We start from the raw sequence: 15,123 nt of genomic DNA, 5'->3' as shown, positions 1-15,123 counted from the left end.
TATATATATATATATACATAAATCATTGAAGCATTTAACAAACAATACATTCCAAAATTTCCACATAAGAGAGTATCGACATTTATATTTTGAGTAGTCGGCACTTTGCCGGTTGCCGATCGCACTGCAGCACTGGAAGTTTTCATGCTCGTATGAAATTTACGCGAGATGAATCCAAGAATTGAATTTATACGTCCGGTCGTCGTCGTCGTGCCTCCTTTAATGTCTGAAGGACGCACGCCCGTTAAAGTCTCCTATATAAATCCTAAATCAGCGATCTTCGCGTTCATAAAGAGAGTTTTATGGCGCGAACGCAAAATGCCGGAGTGCGCGTCCTGACGTAATTGCTCTTGTAAATTGGGCCCGACCGCCGTCTTAATTGCTTATCAAAGCTATATCCACCGCTCGTTTGATTTGGTAATTAAAACGCGCTGCGCAATGCCGAGAAGTGACACGTCTCGCAATGTGGCCTACAATCTGGCATACAATTATATAGTTTTGGCGGCGAACTATAAATCATCCAGGCTTGTTCCGATTATGGATACTTCGTTGTTGGCGTATGTAGCTTCGATGTATTTAAACGTATGCATATGGATGTTCTTATTTCTACATGTCTACACAACCTTTTATATTTTGGTTTAACGAGCATAGATATGGACGTTTCGAATGTTCATAATAAAAATAGGTTGAGATAAAATTTTACATTGATGAAGTCATTAATAATATTATTATTTGAATTATTATAATAGTTCTCTAAATCTTAAACGAACAATTTTTTTTGCAATTAAATTAGACTTTGTTATGTATTTTAAGACAAAAGTATTTAAAAGTATTTCTTCTTTTCTATTTACCATTTCTTACTGTTATCTTAATAATTACAAATATTTTAATAATTACAAATACATTTTTGGTTTTTCAATCATTGGATACATTCAGTTATTGGAGTACTTACTTTAGTTAGAGTAAATTAATCGGAGAATAATTTGCGTTATTTTATTTTCTGTTAGTTGTATTTTACATATTTTAACATGATTGTGTTTTTTATGTGGGTGATCGGTAAATTTTATTTATTTTACAGACGAGCATCTTTGATGTCACCGCGACAGTTGATGAGGAGCTCCAATATGACTCAAAAATGGCAGCGTCGAGAAATATCAAATTTTGAATATTTGATGTTCCTGAACACAATTGCTGGTAAGTATCTTTACTCTGTAGATAAATGTAAAACGCGATCAAAATCGATTGGTGGTCGGCCGATTCCGCTTGGATATCGATTGGAGAAAGAAGCGCAAAAGTAGCGAAGACACCAGGCTTTTTTATGGGTGCACACGGGCGGATGGAGTCTGTCATGGCGCATTAGGGATGTTCTCAATCAGCCCTGTGTTCCGTTAGCTACCCTATACGAGTAATCCCAACCTTGTGGACCCCGGTAATCCTCTCCCGAGGGACTCGCCACCACCCCTCCTCGCTTCGCGTTGCTGAGGGCGAAATAGCGTGTCTTTGTTTCTCTTCGGTTTTAATATCGGCTCCCTCGTGCGTTCATCGAACTAAATCACGAAACTCGAAACGCCACCGGCCTCGTGCGCTTTTTAATGAGACAGTTCGGATGTCTCTTGACGAGTCACGATGTACTTAGCAGGCGCATCTTGCTGACCTTTTTATCACAGCGTATTCCTTTTAATAAGTTATATACGATTCACGATATTAAACGTTAAAAGGGAAAAACGACAAATATAAATACAACGCCGAATAAAATATTACACAATTAATTAACTTTTACAAGACGGAAAATCTATTAATCCAAATAGAACGTATTATTCTATGTTGGATATCAATATTCCTTTTCAAGAATATTTATATTGAACATTTATAGAATTTTCCTTAATATAGTGGCATTAATCAAATAAGTATTAAATAGAATATAAGCATGTTAGCTTATTATGACAGCATTTCTAAAAAATAAAGATTTCAGTTAATATAACGTTTTTCTATTGCAGATTTTTTTACGGAACTGCATATTTAAAGATTCGTAAAGAACACAAAGAGTTGTAAAAAAAATATATTAAACAATATTCATATAAAACAATATTTGACAATTTACATTTTTTCACTGCTGAATAGGAAAGGTGACTATTTCCAGTAGATTACAATAGTGCCAATAACACAGAATGACGTATTCCTTTTCTCGGACAACATTTATACGAGATTTAATGATACTTACACGCAAAGCGTGTTCGCTCATTGTGCTTTTATTATCGTGCGCACGATAGAACAATTTATCTTTAATTTCACGGAAGAGAGAATTCAACGTGTACCATTTGTCTTCTATATTACACGCAAGAAGCATTATATATAGAAGAAACAAACGTATCATCAAACGATTCTCTTCACTTGCCGCGAGGTTCATCGACTCCCAGGAGTGATCGATCTCTCGCTGTCCTCTTCTCCCCAGGCCAAGTTCTTTCGATAATAATCGTCAGCGGGCACGATAGCGTTACGGGCGGCACGCCAATCGTCGTTGCGGCGATATTAACCGGTGATCGGTGGCGATTCTTGTAAACTAGTCGGTTAAGAGCTCGTCCAAGCTCGCGTCGTAAGTTATCTCGCTCGTGCGGGATTTATGCGCACCCACGCCCGCGGTCGGCCAGGTTGGCTTAATGACGGCGATGAGCACGGACGCGTAATTATTCGCATTTTGGCGCAGTCCGCCGCAATTCGCCTGGGGGTGGCCGCGGCTGCGTATTTACGAGGGTTATATATTAATTGTTCGAATAAATAGCCGTGGGTACACCGAGGCTGCGTTCTCTGCACGTAACGTCGAGAGCGGCGGAACCGTCAGCGGAGAGAGAAAGAGAAGCGATACGAAAACGAACCGGTCCGCGCCGTGCTGCGCCGCGCCGATCCGCGCTCCCGCATACGATCAGTCTGCGAGGTTTTATTTTGCTCTCCGTGGTTTATTAAAAATTAATGACAGTGAATCCGATGTAAATACGATAGCCCGCACCAGCGGCGGCGGCGGCGGCGGCGGCGGCAGCGAACCGGCCGCGCGTGTACAGGGCGAATCGTGAAGAGTTCGAGACAGAGACGGTCGATAAGTACTTCTTGGGATGAATGTTGTGCGTTTCTTGAATATCGGATATTCATGTTTATATCTTACATTGTCGTATTATCCATAGTTACATTTTGTCACTATTTCTATATTGTTTCTTGTAAAAAATTGTAAAAAATAATTTGTAACGCTTTATGTGGACCACCCTGTGCAAAATGCGTAGCAGTCGGTATAGCCTGGAGTATGCTGGAGTTACAACGCAATCTGATCTTAACTCTTCTCGATATAATTGCTTTAGTCACATCCCGCGGATATCGTGATATTTTAAATCTGTTTACATACTCCGCAATCGTATCTCGCGTATCAACTACAGCCATCATTAAGTATAAAGCACTCTCAATTTATTGCATTTTCTTGAAAAAAGCAGTAATAAATATCAAAGAAGGACTAACGGAATTAAAACTGTTATAAAAATAAATATTATATTACATATATATAAGTAGATATATTTGTATATTAATCTATATATAAAACTGTTTTAATTTATTCTTCGTTAGATATAAAACATTTACAATTTATGGTGTTTTATACGATTTTCAATATAATTTCAGTTAGTCAAATCTTATTTTTGCACTTAATAATGAAGATGATAAAAATTAGGGTTACTTATTGACTCACCAACGTACTTATAGCTCAGATTGTATTTGTGTTTAATAAAAAAGAAAACACAAGATTCATTATTCAAATATTTATTGAAATTATAAGAAATGTGAAACATAAATATAATGCGGGATGCAATATAGTATACGACAAGATAGATGCGTACGCACAAAGGATATTGATATACGAGTACCTCCAAATTTCTATCGTATTTATTTTTTAAAATATATGTAGCTCGTTTTATATACTCCGATCTACGAACCTTTCATCCCAGGTAGTTGCCAACAGGTCATCGCCTTCGATCGTATCTAGGCTGATCTTGCTTTGCAATGAATTATTGCCGAGGACGCAGCAACAACGTCCGATAAAACGACCGACAGATCAACCGACTGATTCATTATAGATATACACAAACGTCTATAATTATAATGCATAAATGTAGTGTAAATATCATTAATTCTCACCGAAATAAATACTCGACATCCTAACTTTACTCAATTATCTTTCTCAATTATCGTTAAATTACATATTATTAAAAAACTATATTATTATAAAACTTATCGTTAAATTTAAAAAACTAGACTTGACTCTCCGGAGTTAATGGCAAAATCTACTTTTAAAAAATCAGATAATTACTCCCGGCTTAAGGGTACTTGTAGTACTTTGCATGCATGTGCTCTTCGACTGTCAATGCTCTTGTTGTATGTCGCGAATAATTACAATCTGTGAATTCTTTTTTTAATTCATATTTTTAGTTCATATTTCTTCTGAAGCAGGGACGAAATTCGGAAGAAAAAGCAAGGGTAAGATCCAATGTCTTTAAGACGAGAGAACGACAGAGGATATGTGTGTGCGTTTGTGTCGCGGACATTCCGGTGTCGAGGCGCGTTTGCCGAGCGTTTACTCACGCCGACGCTACCATTAATAATCACTTTGATGCATAACGCGGCCTCGCTATTATTTACGCACGGCCGTCGCTCGCGCGGCGCCCACGATTTACGGTCGTATTGTAGCGACAGTGGGACTTATCCAGCGGCCGGTGTGTGATACGACTTTGCCGTTGCATTGTTTTTTTTTGGTTACCGAGAGAATTAAGTATCCGACGAACTTTTTGGAGACGGTCTCTCAGTCTAGTAGTTTTTGTCAGTTCACGGTATCTTTAACTCGGTAACGAATGGCCGCACTGTGTTGATATTTAAAAATGCGCTCTAATAAGGGATAGATTTATGCGCCGTAATAATTAACATTTCGATTGTCAAACTGATTTCAACGTTGAGCTCTGAGAGACGTCAAGGTCGATAAATGAGCGACCGTTTATAAAATATCGTTTATGAAAATCTAATACTGGCCAATTTATTATTGAAAAGCAGTAATTAATTATTTATTTGAAGTACTGAACATCTGTGCCTTATTCAAACAGAGTAATTACTTAAAATAAGTTAATTGTTGTCTTTTAGTAAATTGGTTAGTATTATAATATTATCGCTTATGAAAATCTAATATTGCCAAATTATTATTGAAATGAAGCCAATTTATTATTGAAAGACAGTAATTAATTGTATACTTATTTGTTGTACTAAAAATACTGAACAGCAGTACTTTTAAACAATATTTACTTAAAATAAGTATAGTTAATCACTATCTTTTAGTAAATTGGCTCTTTATTAAATTTCTGTGAAGATATGTAGAGTCAAATTGCAAATTGAACTACAATATATCGTTTCACCAATGTGTCCAATAAATAAGTATAAATAATTGAAAAAAGTTAATAATTCTAGTTAAGTAAGAAAAACTCTATATTCGGTCAAAGTGCTTAAATATTTATATTTAAATTTATATACATATCTGATTCTCTGCAAACTGCGCGTCGAAATCTTTTTCGATCTTGAAACGCAATCATGAGTAGAATCAGAGTAATCAATAGTATGATTCATTAAATTAACAATTTGTGAAGTCTTTATAACAGAATGTGTAATTAATAGTATGCAAAAGAAAACTCTTCGTACTTGCAGTTTATCACAAACATGAATTTTATTAACTTCTGTTTATTTTACACTAATTTGAATAATTCCTCTCCACTCTTTTTCTATATGCCATCATTTGCCGTAATCTCTTGATTAATTGTGCTGTCGATTACCTGCGTCTATTACCTGCAAGTGCTTACAAATTTAATAATTTTTAATAAATATCTTTATATGAATATTAATAGTCTGATATTAATAAGAACTTTAAATCTGCAAAAAATATTGCCTCAGCTGGGATTCAAACCCGGATCTCTTGCGTATTCCATCCCGCGGGCATCCCCATCATTCGAGCACTAAAGTAAAAATAAATATAAAAAACTGCGTATATTATACATCATTATACATTATTTATATTATTACATATTTAATAATATAATTTTAGCTAGGACAGTAAAAATATGATTCGCAAACCGAAATAATCTTTTTATGATTAAAAAAAGCAGATATAAAAAAAAAATTTTTTTTAATGAATAATTTTATTTTAAATAAATCTAGTATATTATTTTTATGTTTTATTGTTTTTTTTTTTACAAAAACTAAAATTCAACTCAGCATACATAACATGGCGATCAAAGTAATAACGAGCAGTCATATATTTAAAAAAAAATATCTACATTACATAAATTTCATATATTGTACCACTATTTTATGCTACGTTTGTTAAACGATGCGCGTTGCATCTGCAGATTTAGCACAATTCGATTGCTTCTGCGTGTTTAACTAATCTAATCGCTTCCGTTGCACGATAATCAGTAATGGGAACGTTTCGCGTGCTATACCGTCGAATAGGATCGCAAAAGAGAACGAAGTAACGGAGCGAGGGAGGATGGTGACACACGTGTATCCGTCATGAGAGCGCCGAGTGACAAACTCGCTGACGTGCTTTAATTAGCGACAGGGAAAGAGATTAGAACTCAGCCTTGGGACCACGCTGCCGTCACTAATGCATTTCGGGATGGGATTTTGTGGGGACTTGGACGGGGGGCGGAGCAGGGGGGGAGAGGGATGAGCACGAGTAAGACCTCTGGGAGTGACAATTTCAGGAGCGATTAGCCGTCACGCTCTGAGTTATGCGCTTACTAAACGGCGCGGCGCGCCCCATTGAGCCGCGCGACGCGTTTTTCGTAAAAATAGAATCACGAGCTTGGTCTCGTGGCCGCTTTCGTCGCCCTTAGCTAACAGCGGGGGTGCGAGATGGATAGGAGTGACCGTGGCTAAGAAAGGCAGGGTCAGGGCGAAGAAAAAAGTGGGCCGACGATTATCCGCATTAAAAACCAAATTGCGATCTCTTTCCGTGTATTTTCGACACACACACATACACACCGTATGTATGAGGAATTTAATTTAAACACTTATCACTCATTCCGACTTCCTCATTCTTTTTTTGTCTAGGACATCAAGCGATAATTTAGGTCGTGTTTAATTAATAAATGTTTAAAACTTAAAGTCAAAGTTGATTTTCTAAATTCTTCGGAGTGGAATTTCAATTTAAAGAGCAGAAATTGTGCCAGTCTTAAAAAAGAGCGACTTAATTTTCAATCTTATTCTAAAATATTTTTAGTTTTAAAAGAAATAAATTTGTATTATTTCAGGCCGCACGTACAATGACTTGAACCAATATCCTGTATTTCCTTGGGTGTTAACGAACTACGAAACGAAGGAACTCGATCTCAGTTTGCCCAGCAATTACAGAGATTTGTCGAAGGTATAAACTTAGTGGCTTTTGTAAATAACAACGAGAGTAATATTCTAGTAATCTTGTTCTCTTAGTTCAAGTCACACTGTGATTGTGAGAGAAAAGTGCTTAGCACTTATGACTATAATTGCATAGTAAAGTAATTATGATTAAAAGAATGTTTCTGGTTATTATACTGCTATAATAGTAATAATAATCATATATGTATAATTCTGTCTAACATGAAGAAATTATAAAATTATTATATAATTTCAAATACTAATACAGTAAAATATGAAGATATAAATAGTATAATAAACAAAATAAACATTTTTATTTAGTAAATGCAATCGCAATTATATAATAAATATAACTATTTTCTTATATTCACTTACTATTTATGTGGCAATAACAACTACAAAATATATTATAAAAAAATCAAATATTTTCAAGTAATACGTGTGACTATTATAATAGCCTAATTAATTATATTTACATGGTTAAAACTATAAATATATAATTGGCCTAAAAATGATTATAAATTATAGTCTCTTAAATTATGATAATTGCATTTTTTTTCTCTCCGTGCATTTGATATTTCATATGTAATTCAGCAAAATTTTTAAAATAAATAATACTAAAGAATACTCGTGTATTTCACAGCCCATTGGCGCACTGAATCCAAACAGGAGAGCTTACTTCGAGGAACGCTTTCAGAGCTGGGAACACGATACTATACCACCCTTTCACTATGGCACACATTATTCTACGGCGGCCTTTGTTTTAAATTGGATGATACGCGTGGTAAGTCTCTCATTATTTTATGAAACTAAACTGCTTGATATTCAACTTCGTTTCGTCAATTTACAGTTGTAAAAAGCACAGATATAACATTACTTTGTTTACATGATTACTATCTAAATACAAAACAAAAAAAAATTGATTGATTAAATTGCATTTATTTATTCATAGCAAATGCATTCATTAAATAAAAATATTCATTAGCCACGTCGTTTCCTTTATCGAGATTAAATTGAAGTTTAACGCAGGATACGGGACTGGATCGTTATCCATATAATAGGCGTATAATTAGCTTCCAATCGCTGATTTTTTTTGTCTTTCCACTTACGGAACGTGTCCAGTCTGCACCATAAATTTAAGCGACACTTTTAGTACTGTGTGCACGCTAATTTGAGGGCGTCGAAACGCCCTCATGCCAATGACGCCCGCCTTCTCGTTAAATATACACATTTGTTTTCTGCTGCATTTCCTCGTTCGCTTGAATTTCAGAACCTAACTGAAAAATATCTTTATCTCTTTTTTCTGTCTCTGTTCTTTTTAGACTGAGTTAATATCTACAGTTTTGTATAGAAATTCATATTTCGCTGTAAATTTCCGAGTGTTATTTCATCATTGTATGTGTTGATCGAACTATATCTGTCGCCAGATTATTAATTATCGCAATAATTCCTATGATATTACCATTGAATTTATGTAATTGTCCTTAACGAATTCTTGACAAATCTAAAACATGTTTAAAGTACCATTATTGCGTACATTAAAATTCAAAACAACGTGGCGCATTCAATTATTTATTTGCAATGCATTTGTACGATAAAATATTGTATCATGAACAATTTATTAATCTATAACCGCTGTGCTACTTCAATGCTTTGTTCGCTGAAGATACGTTAACGATCCGTTTAGAGTATTATTCCGGAGTCTTGCCATAAAGGAATAGTTTTAAGCCTAGTATATAGCGAGGCTTGCACTTCTAAATAAAATGCAAAAATCGGGTTTGTGTCCTCGCGTACGTTTGCGTTTGTGCCACAGCACGAAAGTGCATCGATTATGTGTGTGGCCTTTCGCTTTGCGTTCATTCGCCTGTCAACGGAACGGATGACTGACTGAGAAACGAGAAGGGCTTCGCAAGAAACCGCACACACAAAGGACCGCCTGTAAAGTGTCTCTAAGTGGCGGTTTAGAGTCGTGCCGCATTTTCTTCGCCTCAACTCACATACTCGTTTCTATATCTTGTCCTTATTGATATTCTACGGGATTTATGTGCTCTCGTTGTAAAAGCGCTCAGCTATATTGTTAGATATCAAAGGAGCAATGAAGAACCCCCCCAATCCCTTGAATTAAACATTTTGTTATTTTAATTTCCACTTGGGTCAAAATGTAAATCAATCCATTTCTATTAATTTTAAAGTAAATTTATGTTTATGTTTATTTATGCACTTAGGTAATAATAAATTAAATTTGAATCAAATTTATACTTGGCTCAAATTTTAAAGTAAATTTATGTTTATGTTTATTTATGCACTTAGGTAATAATAAATTAAATTTGAATCAAATTTATACTTGGCTCAAATTTTAAAGTAAATTTATGTTTATGTTTATTTATGCACTTAGGTAATAATAAATTAAATTTGAATCAAATTTATACTTGGCTCAAATTTTAATAGGTTCTTAAGTTAAATTGTTTGACTCAAGAAATTATTAAATTGTTTGACTGACACAAATTTACTTGTTGTTTTAATTAAATTAATGTCATATTAAACAGGAGCAGTGACAATCTATGCAAATGATTAAAAATAACTAAATGATTCTATGGATATAAATGATTTTTACAGGAACCAATGACTACTATGTTCTTGGCTTTGCAAGGCGGCAAATTTGATCATCCTAACAGACTATTCTCATCTATCGCACTCTCGTGGAAGAATTGCCAACGTGATACATCCGACGTTAAGGTTCGTTGCATTTAATTAAGATACTCGTAAAATTTACATTTTCGCCACGCTTTGGTGAATATCCATTGTTATCATCGCTGTATAAAATTTCAATTTTGTCTCACTTGATATACTGAAGATCGGCAGAGCTATAAATTCGCCTTTTTATTAACAGGAGCTGATTCCGGAATTCTTTTTCCTACCGGAAATGTTAGTAAATAGCAATCGCTACCGTTTGGGCAGGCAGGAAGATGGTAGTTCGGTCGGCGATGTTGAATTACCACCCTGGGCTTCGTCTCCCGAAGAGTTTATACGTATAAATCGAATGGTAAACATAATTAACTTTTTCAAAATCAACATGAAGAGAAAAAATATAAAAGCTAATAATCTTATGCTATAACGGCAAATTCTATTTGCAAATATAGGAATCGCAAATTATTGGCAGGTGTAATAAATATTTATTCTTTTTTGTATTCGTTAAAAATTATTTGCAACAAATGCAAAATATTTGTTAAATATGTAAATTTGTTTGCTATAAATATCAAACAAATTTGACAATTAAATTTTGTAATCCGCGTTTATAGCAAATCTTTTCTCTCCGTACGTAAATAACTTAATATAAATTTTAAATTTAAAAAATACTAATGTGTCTTTATACAAAAATATCGCAAGTAATATACATATCGTCGCATTGATAAAAAAGTGACTCAAGTAAAAAAATTAGCATTTAGGAGATAATGAAAGGAAATCTATTCTAAAGACTAAATATATTGTTGTGGAAAAATAACACATTTGTCAAGACATTGCTTGTATGAAAAAGTGTTACAACTCTGATAAGGGATGAAAATTACACAGCTTTACATAATAGTATTCGAATTTTGAAAACTCATAACTTAGTTTTAAAGAATATATTATAATTAAAAGTAACATGGAAAACAGTGAAGTCATGTATACTTACCATCCCCCCCTTTAATTAAAATGTTATTCGAAAATTTAGAAAGAATTTAAAAAATGCTTTACAAAAAAGTTATTAACTTTAAGTTGTATTATTTTTCTATCAATGCAGTACATATCTTACAGTTGACATTATTTAATAAATTGTTATTTTCTTCAGGCACTCGAGTCCGAATTTGTGTCATGTCAATTACATCAATGGATCGACCTGATATTCGGTTATAAACAGAAAGGTAACTTTAAATACGCGGAGAAGACAATTTTGCTAAAGTGTCTCTAAAAATTTAGATACAGATTTAAAAATAATTTTATTGGAGCATTAGAATAATCATATATGGTACTCAAACTGCTAGAATGTCAAAACTTTTTGCAGCATTGTTCATATGTTAAATTTTCTACATAAATTATTTTGATGATTCAACAAAGTTATTTTCAGAACTGTATCCAGTTAGATTTTTAGATACTTCAAGAAACGTTTTGTCCGTGTATATTTACAATAATTTATAGAAGTTTGTCAATTGCGGATATTAAAAAAATAAAGGTATATATTTAAATCTCTATTGCGCGTTCGGTGAAAAAATAAAATTTCTTTGATTTTTAATCTCAGTGATTATCTAAAATAATAAAGTCTTATTAAGATATGTTTACACCGATTACTTAATTGTCGATGACGTTAGGTTCGTACGATAACCCATGAATTGAATTAATAAATGTTCACACAATGGCAGGCGCCGCTCGCGAGCGCCCAAGGTTACGCCTTGGGTGTTGGGACAGAGGCGCAGTCGAGTCAAATTAGATTTCCACCAATGTTAATTGCCGATGGCGCCTCTATATCCGGCGCTTCCCCGAAGATGCTGCCTCGGCATCGGACGCGGCAGCGAGAGAAGACTGGCGTACGAAGGCGCGCGTATGGAAGGAATTAGTTTTTAGTTAGCTTCCTCTTTCTCTCTCGGTCCCTGTCCCGACCAATTAGGCACGTGTGCCGAGCGCGACAATGCGTCCCACCCGTAATATGCAACACGTTTACGGTAGCACAACAGCCGGTAGCACGAAAGTAGAGCCAGCCGGAAATACCGAGTACAAGCAATCGCCGAGAACACTCTCGGAGTCATTCTCGAAGAATGCATAATGTCGCACGAAAATCTCATAAAATTTATAACAAACAATAACGCGTTAAAGATCTTCGTGTAACTTCGGTTACTTTGTTTCTCGCAGGCCCGGAAGCCGTACGTGCAACCAATGTTTTCTACTATTTAACGTACGAGGGTACCGTAGAACTGGACACAATCACAGACCCTATGATAAGAGAAGCTATAGAAAACCAAATTAGGAATTTCGGACAGACGCCGTCGCAGCTTTTGATGGAACCGCATCCTCCGAGAAGCTCCGCGATGCATTTGGTAAGATTATCTCAACACAAATGGAAAAATAGTTTTATATGTATGCAGTTTTAAAAAATATTGAGAACATTTATTCAATAATATAAAAAAGGACTTAAGAGTCAATGTAATCCTTGATACAAAATAATAATTATAATGTTGTCTATAATTTAAAATATGTAATTATCCGCAGAACACGAACATTACACCAATGTTATAATTTTCCACTCAATGTAACTGTCATGCATACCTATTATATATTATATTGTTAAGTGGGAAATTATAATATGATGTAATTATTACTGTTAGCTTGTGTCCTGCGGGTACACCTCTTAGAAGCGAAAATGTTTTAGCTTCATTTAATTTAAGCCATTCCTACTAGCATCTTATTGGTGATATATTGATTAAACATTGGATATATATTGAACCAGTTAGAATGATATTATTTTGAACAACACGTATTGTCTAGATTTTTACGATGTCTTTTAAATATTTTTTAGACATATGTGTTTCAAAAGACGTCTTTATGATTTTATGATGTATTTTAAACATACATTATCTGGGATGTTACTAGAGATAATTGTGCTATTAGAGATCCTCAAAGTAAAATAACAGAAATTGCAATATTTTTTTAGTCGCCAATGATGTTCTCGAGTATTCCGGACGACGTATGCATGACCATCAAGTTTCCGTCTAACTCGCCGATCTGTCACATCTCGGCTAACACTTACCCTCAACTGCCACTGCCATCGGTTGTGACGGTAACCACCGGACAACAATTTGCTGTTAATCGATGGAATACCAATTATGCAGGTAAAGTAATTTTCTACACGCACTCAGGCGCTTGAATTTATTCTCATTGCCTCGTTGTTATCGTAATTTTAATCTTTTGTAGCCTCCGTGCAATCTCCGAGTTATGCAGATACACCTCAGGCGCAGGCTGCCAATCAGCCATTATCCATGGATCCTGTTCTCTGTAAGTATGCGTACATATACAGATGAAGTAACATTTTCAAGATGTCTTCGGGATGTGCGTACTAATTAACGATGCCGTGCTGTATATTTTTAGCTCAAGCGGCAAACAGCTCAAATCCAACGTTACAACGTCGACATCTAGGCGACAATTTTAGCCAGAAGCTTAAGATTCGCAGCAATTGCTTTGTTACCACTGTGGACAGCCGATTTTTAGTGGCTTGCGGATTTTGGGACAATAGCTTCCGCGTTTTCTCCACCGAGACGGGTAAGTTTTAATATTTCTTAATTAATCGCACTATAATACGATGAATAGATACACATGGAACATTTATGTTAAATTTAACATTTTGCGTATTTTTTAAAAGGTCCAAAATTTTTATATTAATTTAACACAAGATAAATATGTTAAAAAATAAAGTAAATATTATGTAAAAAAATTAATAAAAAATATATAACATTAATAAAATTCGTAAACAAATTGTGGAAGCATATTTCTTCCATAAAATTAATATTTATACTATATTAAATTAATACATTGTATATTTATTTATCTTAAAGAATTTACGTTTTAAAATATATATTATTTTTATGTTAATTATTTGTTATTTATAAATTGTGTTACTTTTATAAAACTAAAAAATGTTGAGTATTAATTTAACATAAAATATTCAAATAATAGTCGTATTATATTAAATTAACATTTTGGTTAAAAATTCAACACAAAAATTTTAACAAGAACGATTTTTAACATAAATATGAAATGTTTTTTACTGTAGTGTAAATAAGCAGTTATTAGTTTATGTGCTTCTTTACATGGTGAAACCTTATAAAAGGAGAAATTATCATTTGCAGCAAAAATCGTCCAGATAGTATTCGGTCATTACGGAGTCGTTACTTGCTTGTCGCGCAGCGAGTGCAACATTACTTCCGATTGCTACATTGCATCCGGAAGTGCTGATTGTACTGTCCTCCTTTGGCACTGGAACGCAAGAACACAAACTATCGTTGGTGAGGGTGAAGCACCGGCGCCACGTGCCACCCTTACGGGTCACGAACAGCCTGTGACGGCCGTCGTCATATCTGCCGAATTGGGTTTGGTTGTCTCGGGATCGTATTGTACGTATTAAGTTGAAAAAAGAATGAGTTTTAGGAGAAAGGATAAAAAAATACTTCGCCCTACACTATTGCATAATAATTAATTATATTGCCTAAGCATAATGCCTGATTTCGAAATAATTTGGTTGATTTTTAATGATTAATTGTAAATAATTTGATGTTACAGACGGCCCGGTACTCGTCCACACCACTTTTGGTGACCTTCTAAGATCGCTCGAGGCACCGAATGGATTTTCGTCCCCTGAAAACATCGCTATGTCACGCGAGGGCGTCATCGTGGTAAACTATGAACGTGGGCATATAGCGGCCTTCACTATAAATGGAAAACGTCTTCGTCACGAGTCTCATAATGATAATTTACAGGTGAACTTCTGTAATTTCTGTAATTTTAGTAATTAATTTTTTGATAATTTATATTTCCAGGTATATTCATCTAAGAGTTTAGTATCTAAGAGAAATTTTCATAGCTAGAACTCAAGAGCATTATAATCCGGAAAAAATGTTACATATATTATGACATATTTTATGTATAATTATATACAATTGTATATATATA

The 15,123-nt window shown here is 34.4% G+C and overlaps 1 protein-coding gene across 11 annotated transcripts in view; it reads left to right on the top strand.

The window, feature by feature from the left end:
* The window catches only part of LOC108746300 (neurobeachin), a 105,427-nt gene that overhangs the window by 85,997 nt on the left and 4,307 nt on the right, over positions 1–15,123 (top strand). For all 11 annotated transcript variants that reach the window (XM_018482990.1, XM_018482985.1, XM_018482989.1 and 8 more), the window contains 12 exons: positions 1,079–1,194; positions 7,326–7,438; positions 8,072–8,212; positions 10,045–10,164; positions 10,319–10,471; positions 11,258–11,330; positions 12,313–12,497; positions 13,112–13,289; positions 13,372–13,452; positions 13,546–13,716; positions 14,304–14,567; positions 14,734–14,930. In XM_018482990.1, coding sequence (XP_018338492.1) covers positions 1,079–1,194; positions 7,326–7,438; positions 8,072–8,212; positions 10,045–10,164; positions 10,319–10,471; positions 11,258–11,330; positions 12,313–12,497; positions 13,112–13,289; positions 13,372–13,452; positions 13,546–13,716; positions 14,304–14,567; positions 14,734–14,930 — 1,792 coding nt within the window. The remainder of the gene's footprint in view (positions 1–1,078; positions 1,195–7,325; positions 7,439–8,071; positions 8,213–10,044; positions 10,165–10,318; positions 10,472–11,257; positions 11,331–12,312; positions 12,498–13,111; positions 13,290–13,371; positions 13,453–13,545; positions 13,717–14,303; positions 14,568–14,733; positions 14,931–15,123) is intronic.

This window comes from Trachymyrmex septentrionalis, unplaced genomic scaffold, assembly GCF_001594115.1.
Source record: "Trachymyrmex septentrionalis isolate Tsep2-gDNA-1 unplaced genomic scaffold, Tsep1.0 scaffold165, whole genome shotgun sequence".
NCBI lineage: Eukaryota > Metazoa > Arthropoda > Insecta > Hymenoptera > Formicidae > Trachymyrmex > Trachymyrmex septentrionalis.
Note: the sequence above shows the minus strand (reverse complement) of the source record. Positions and strands in the feature narration are given on the sequence as shown.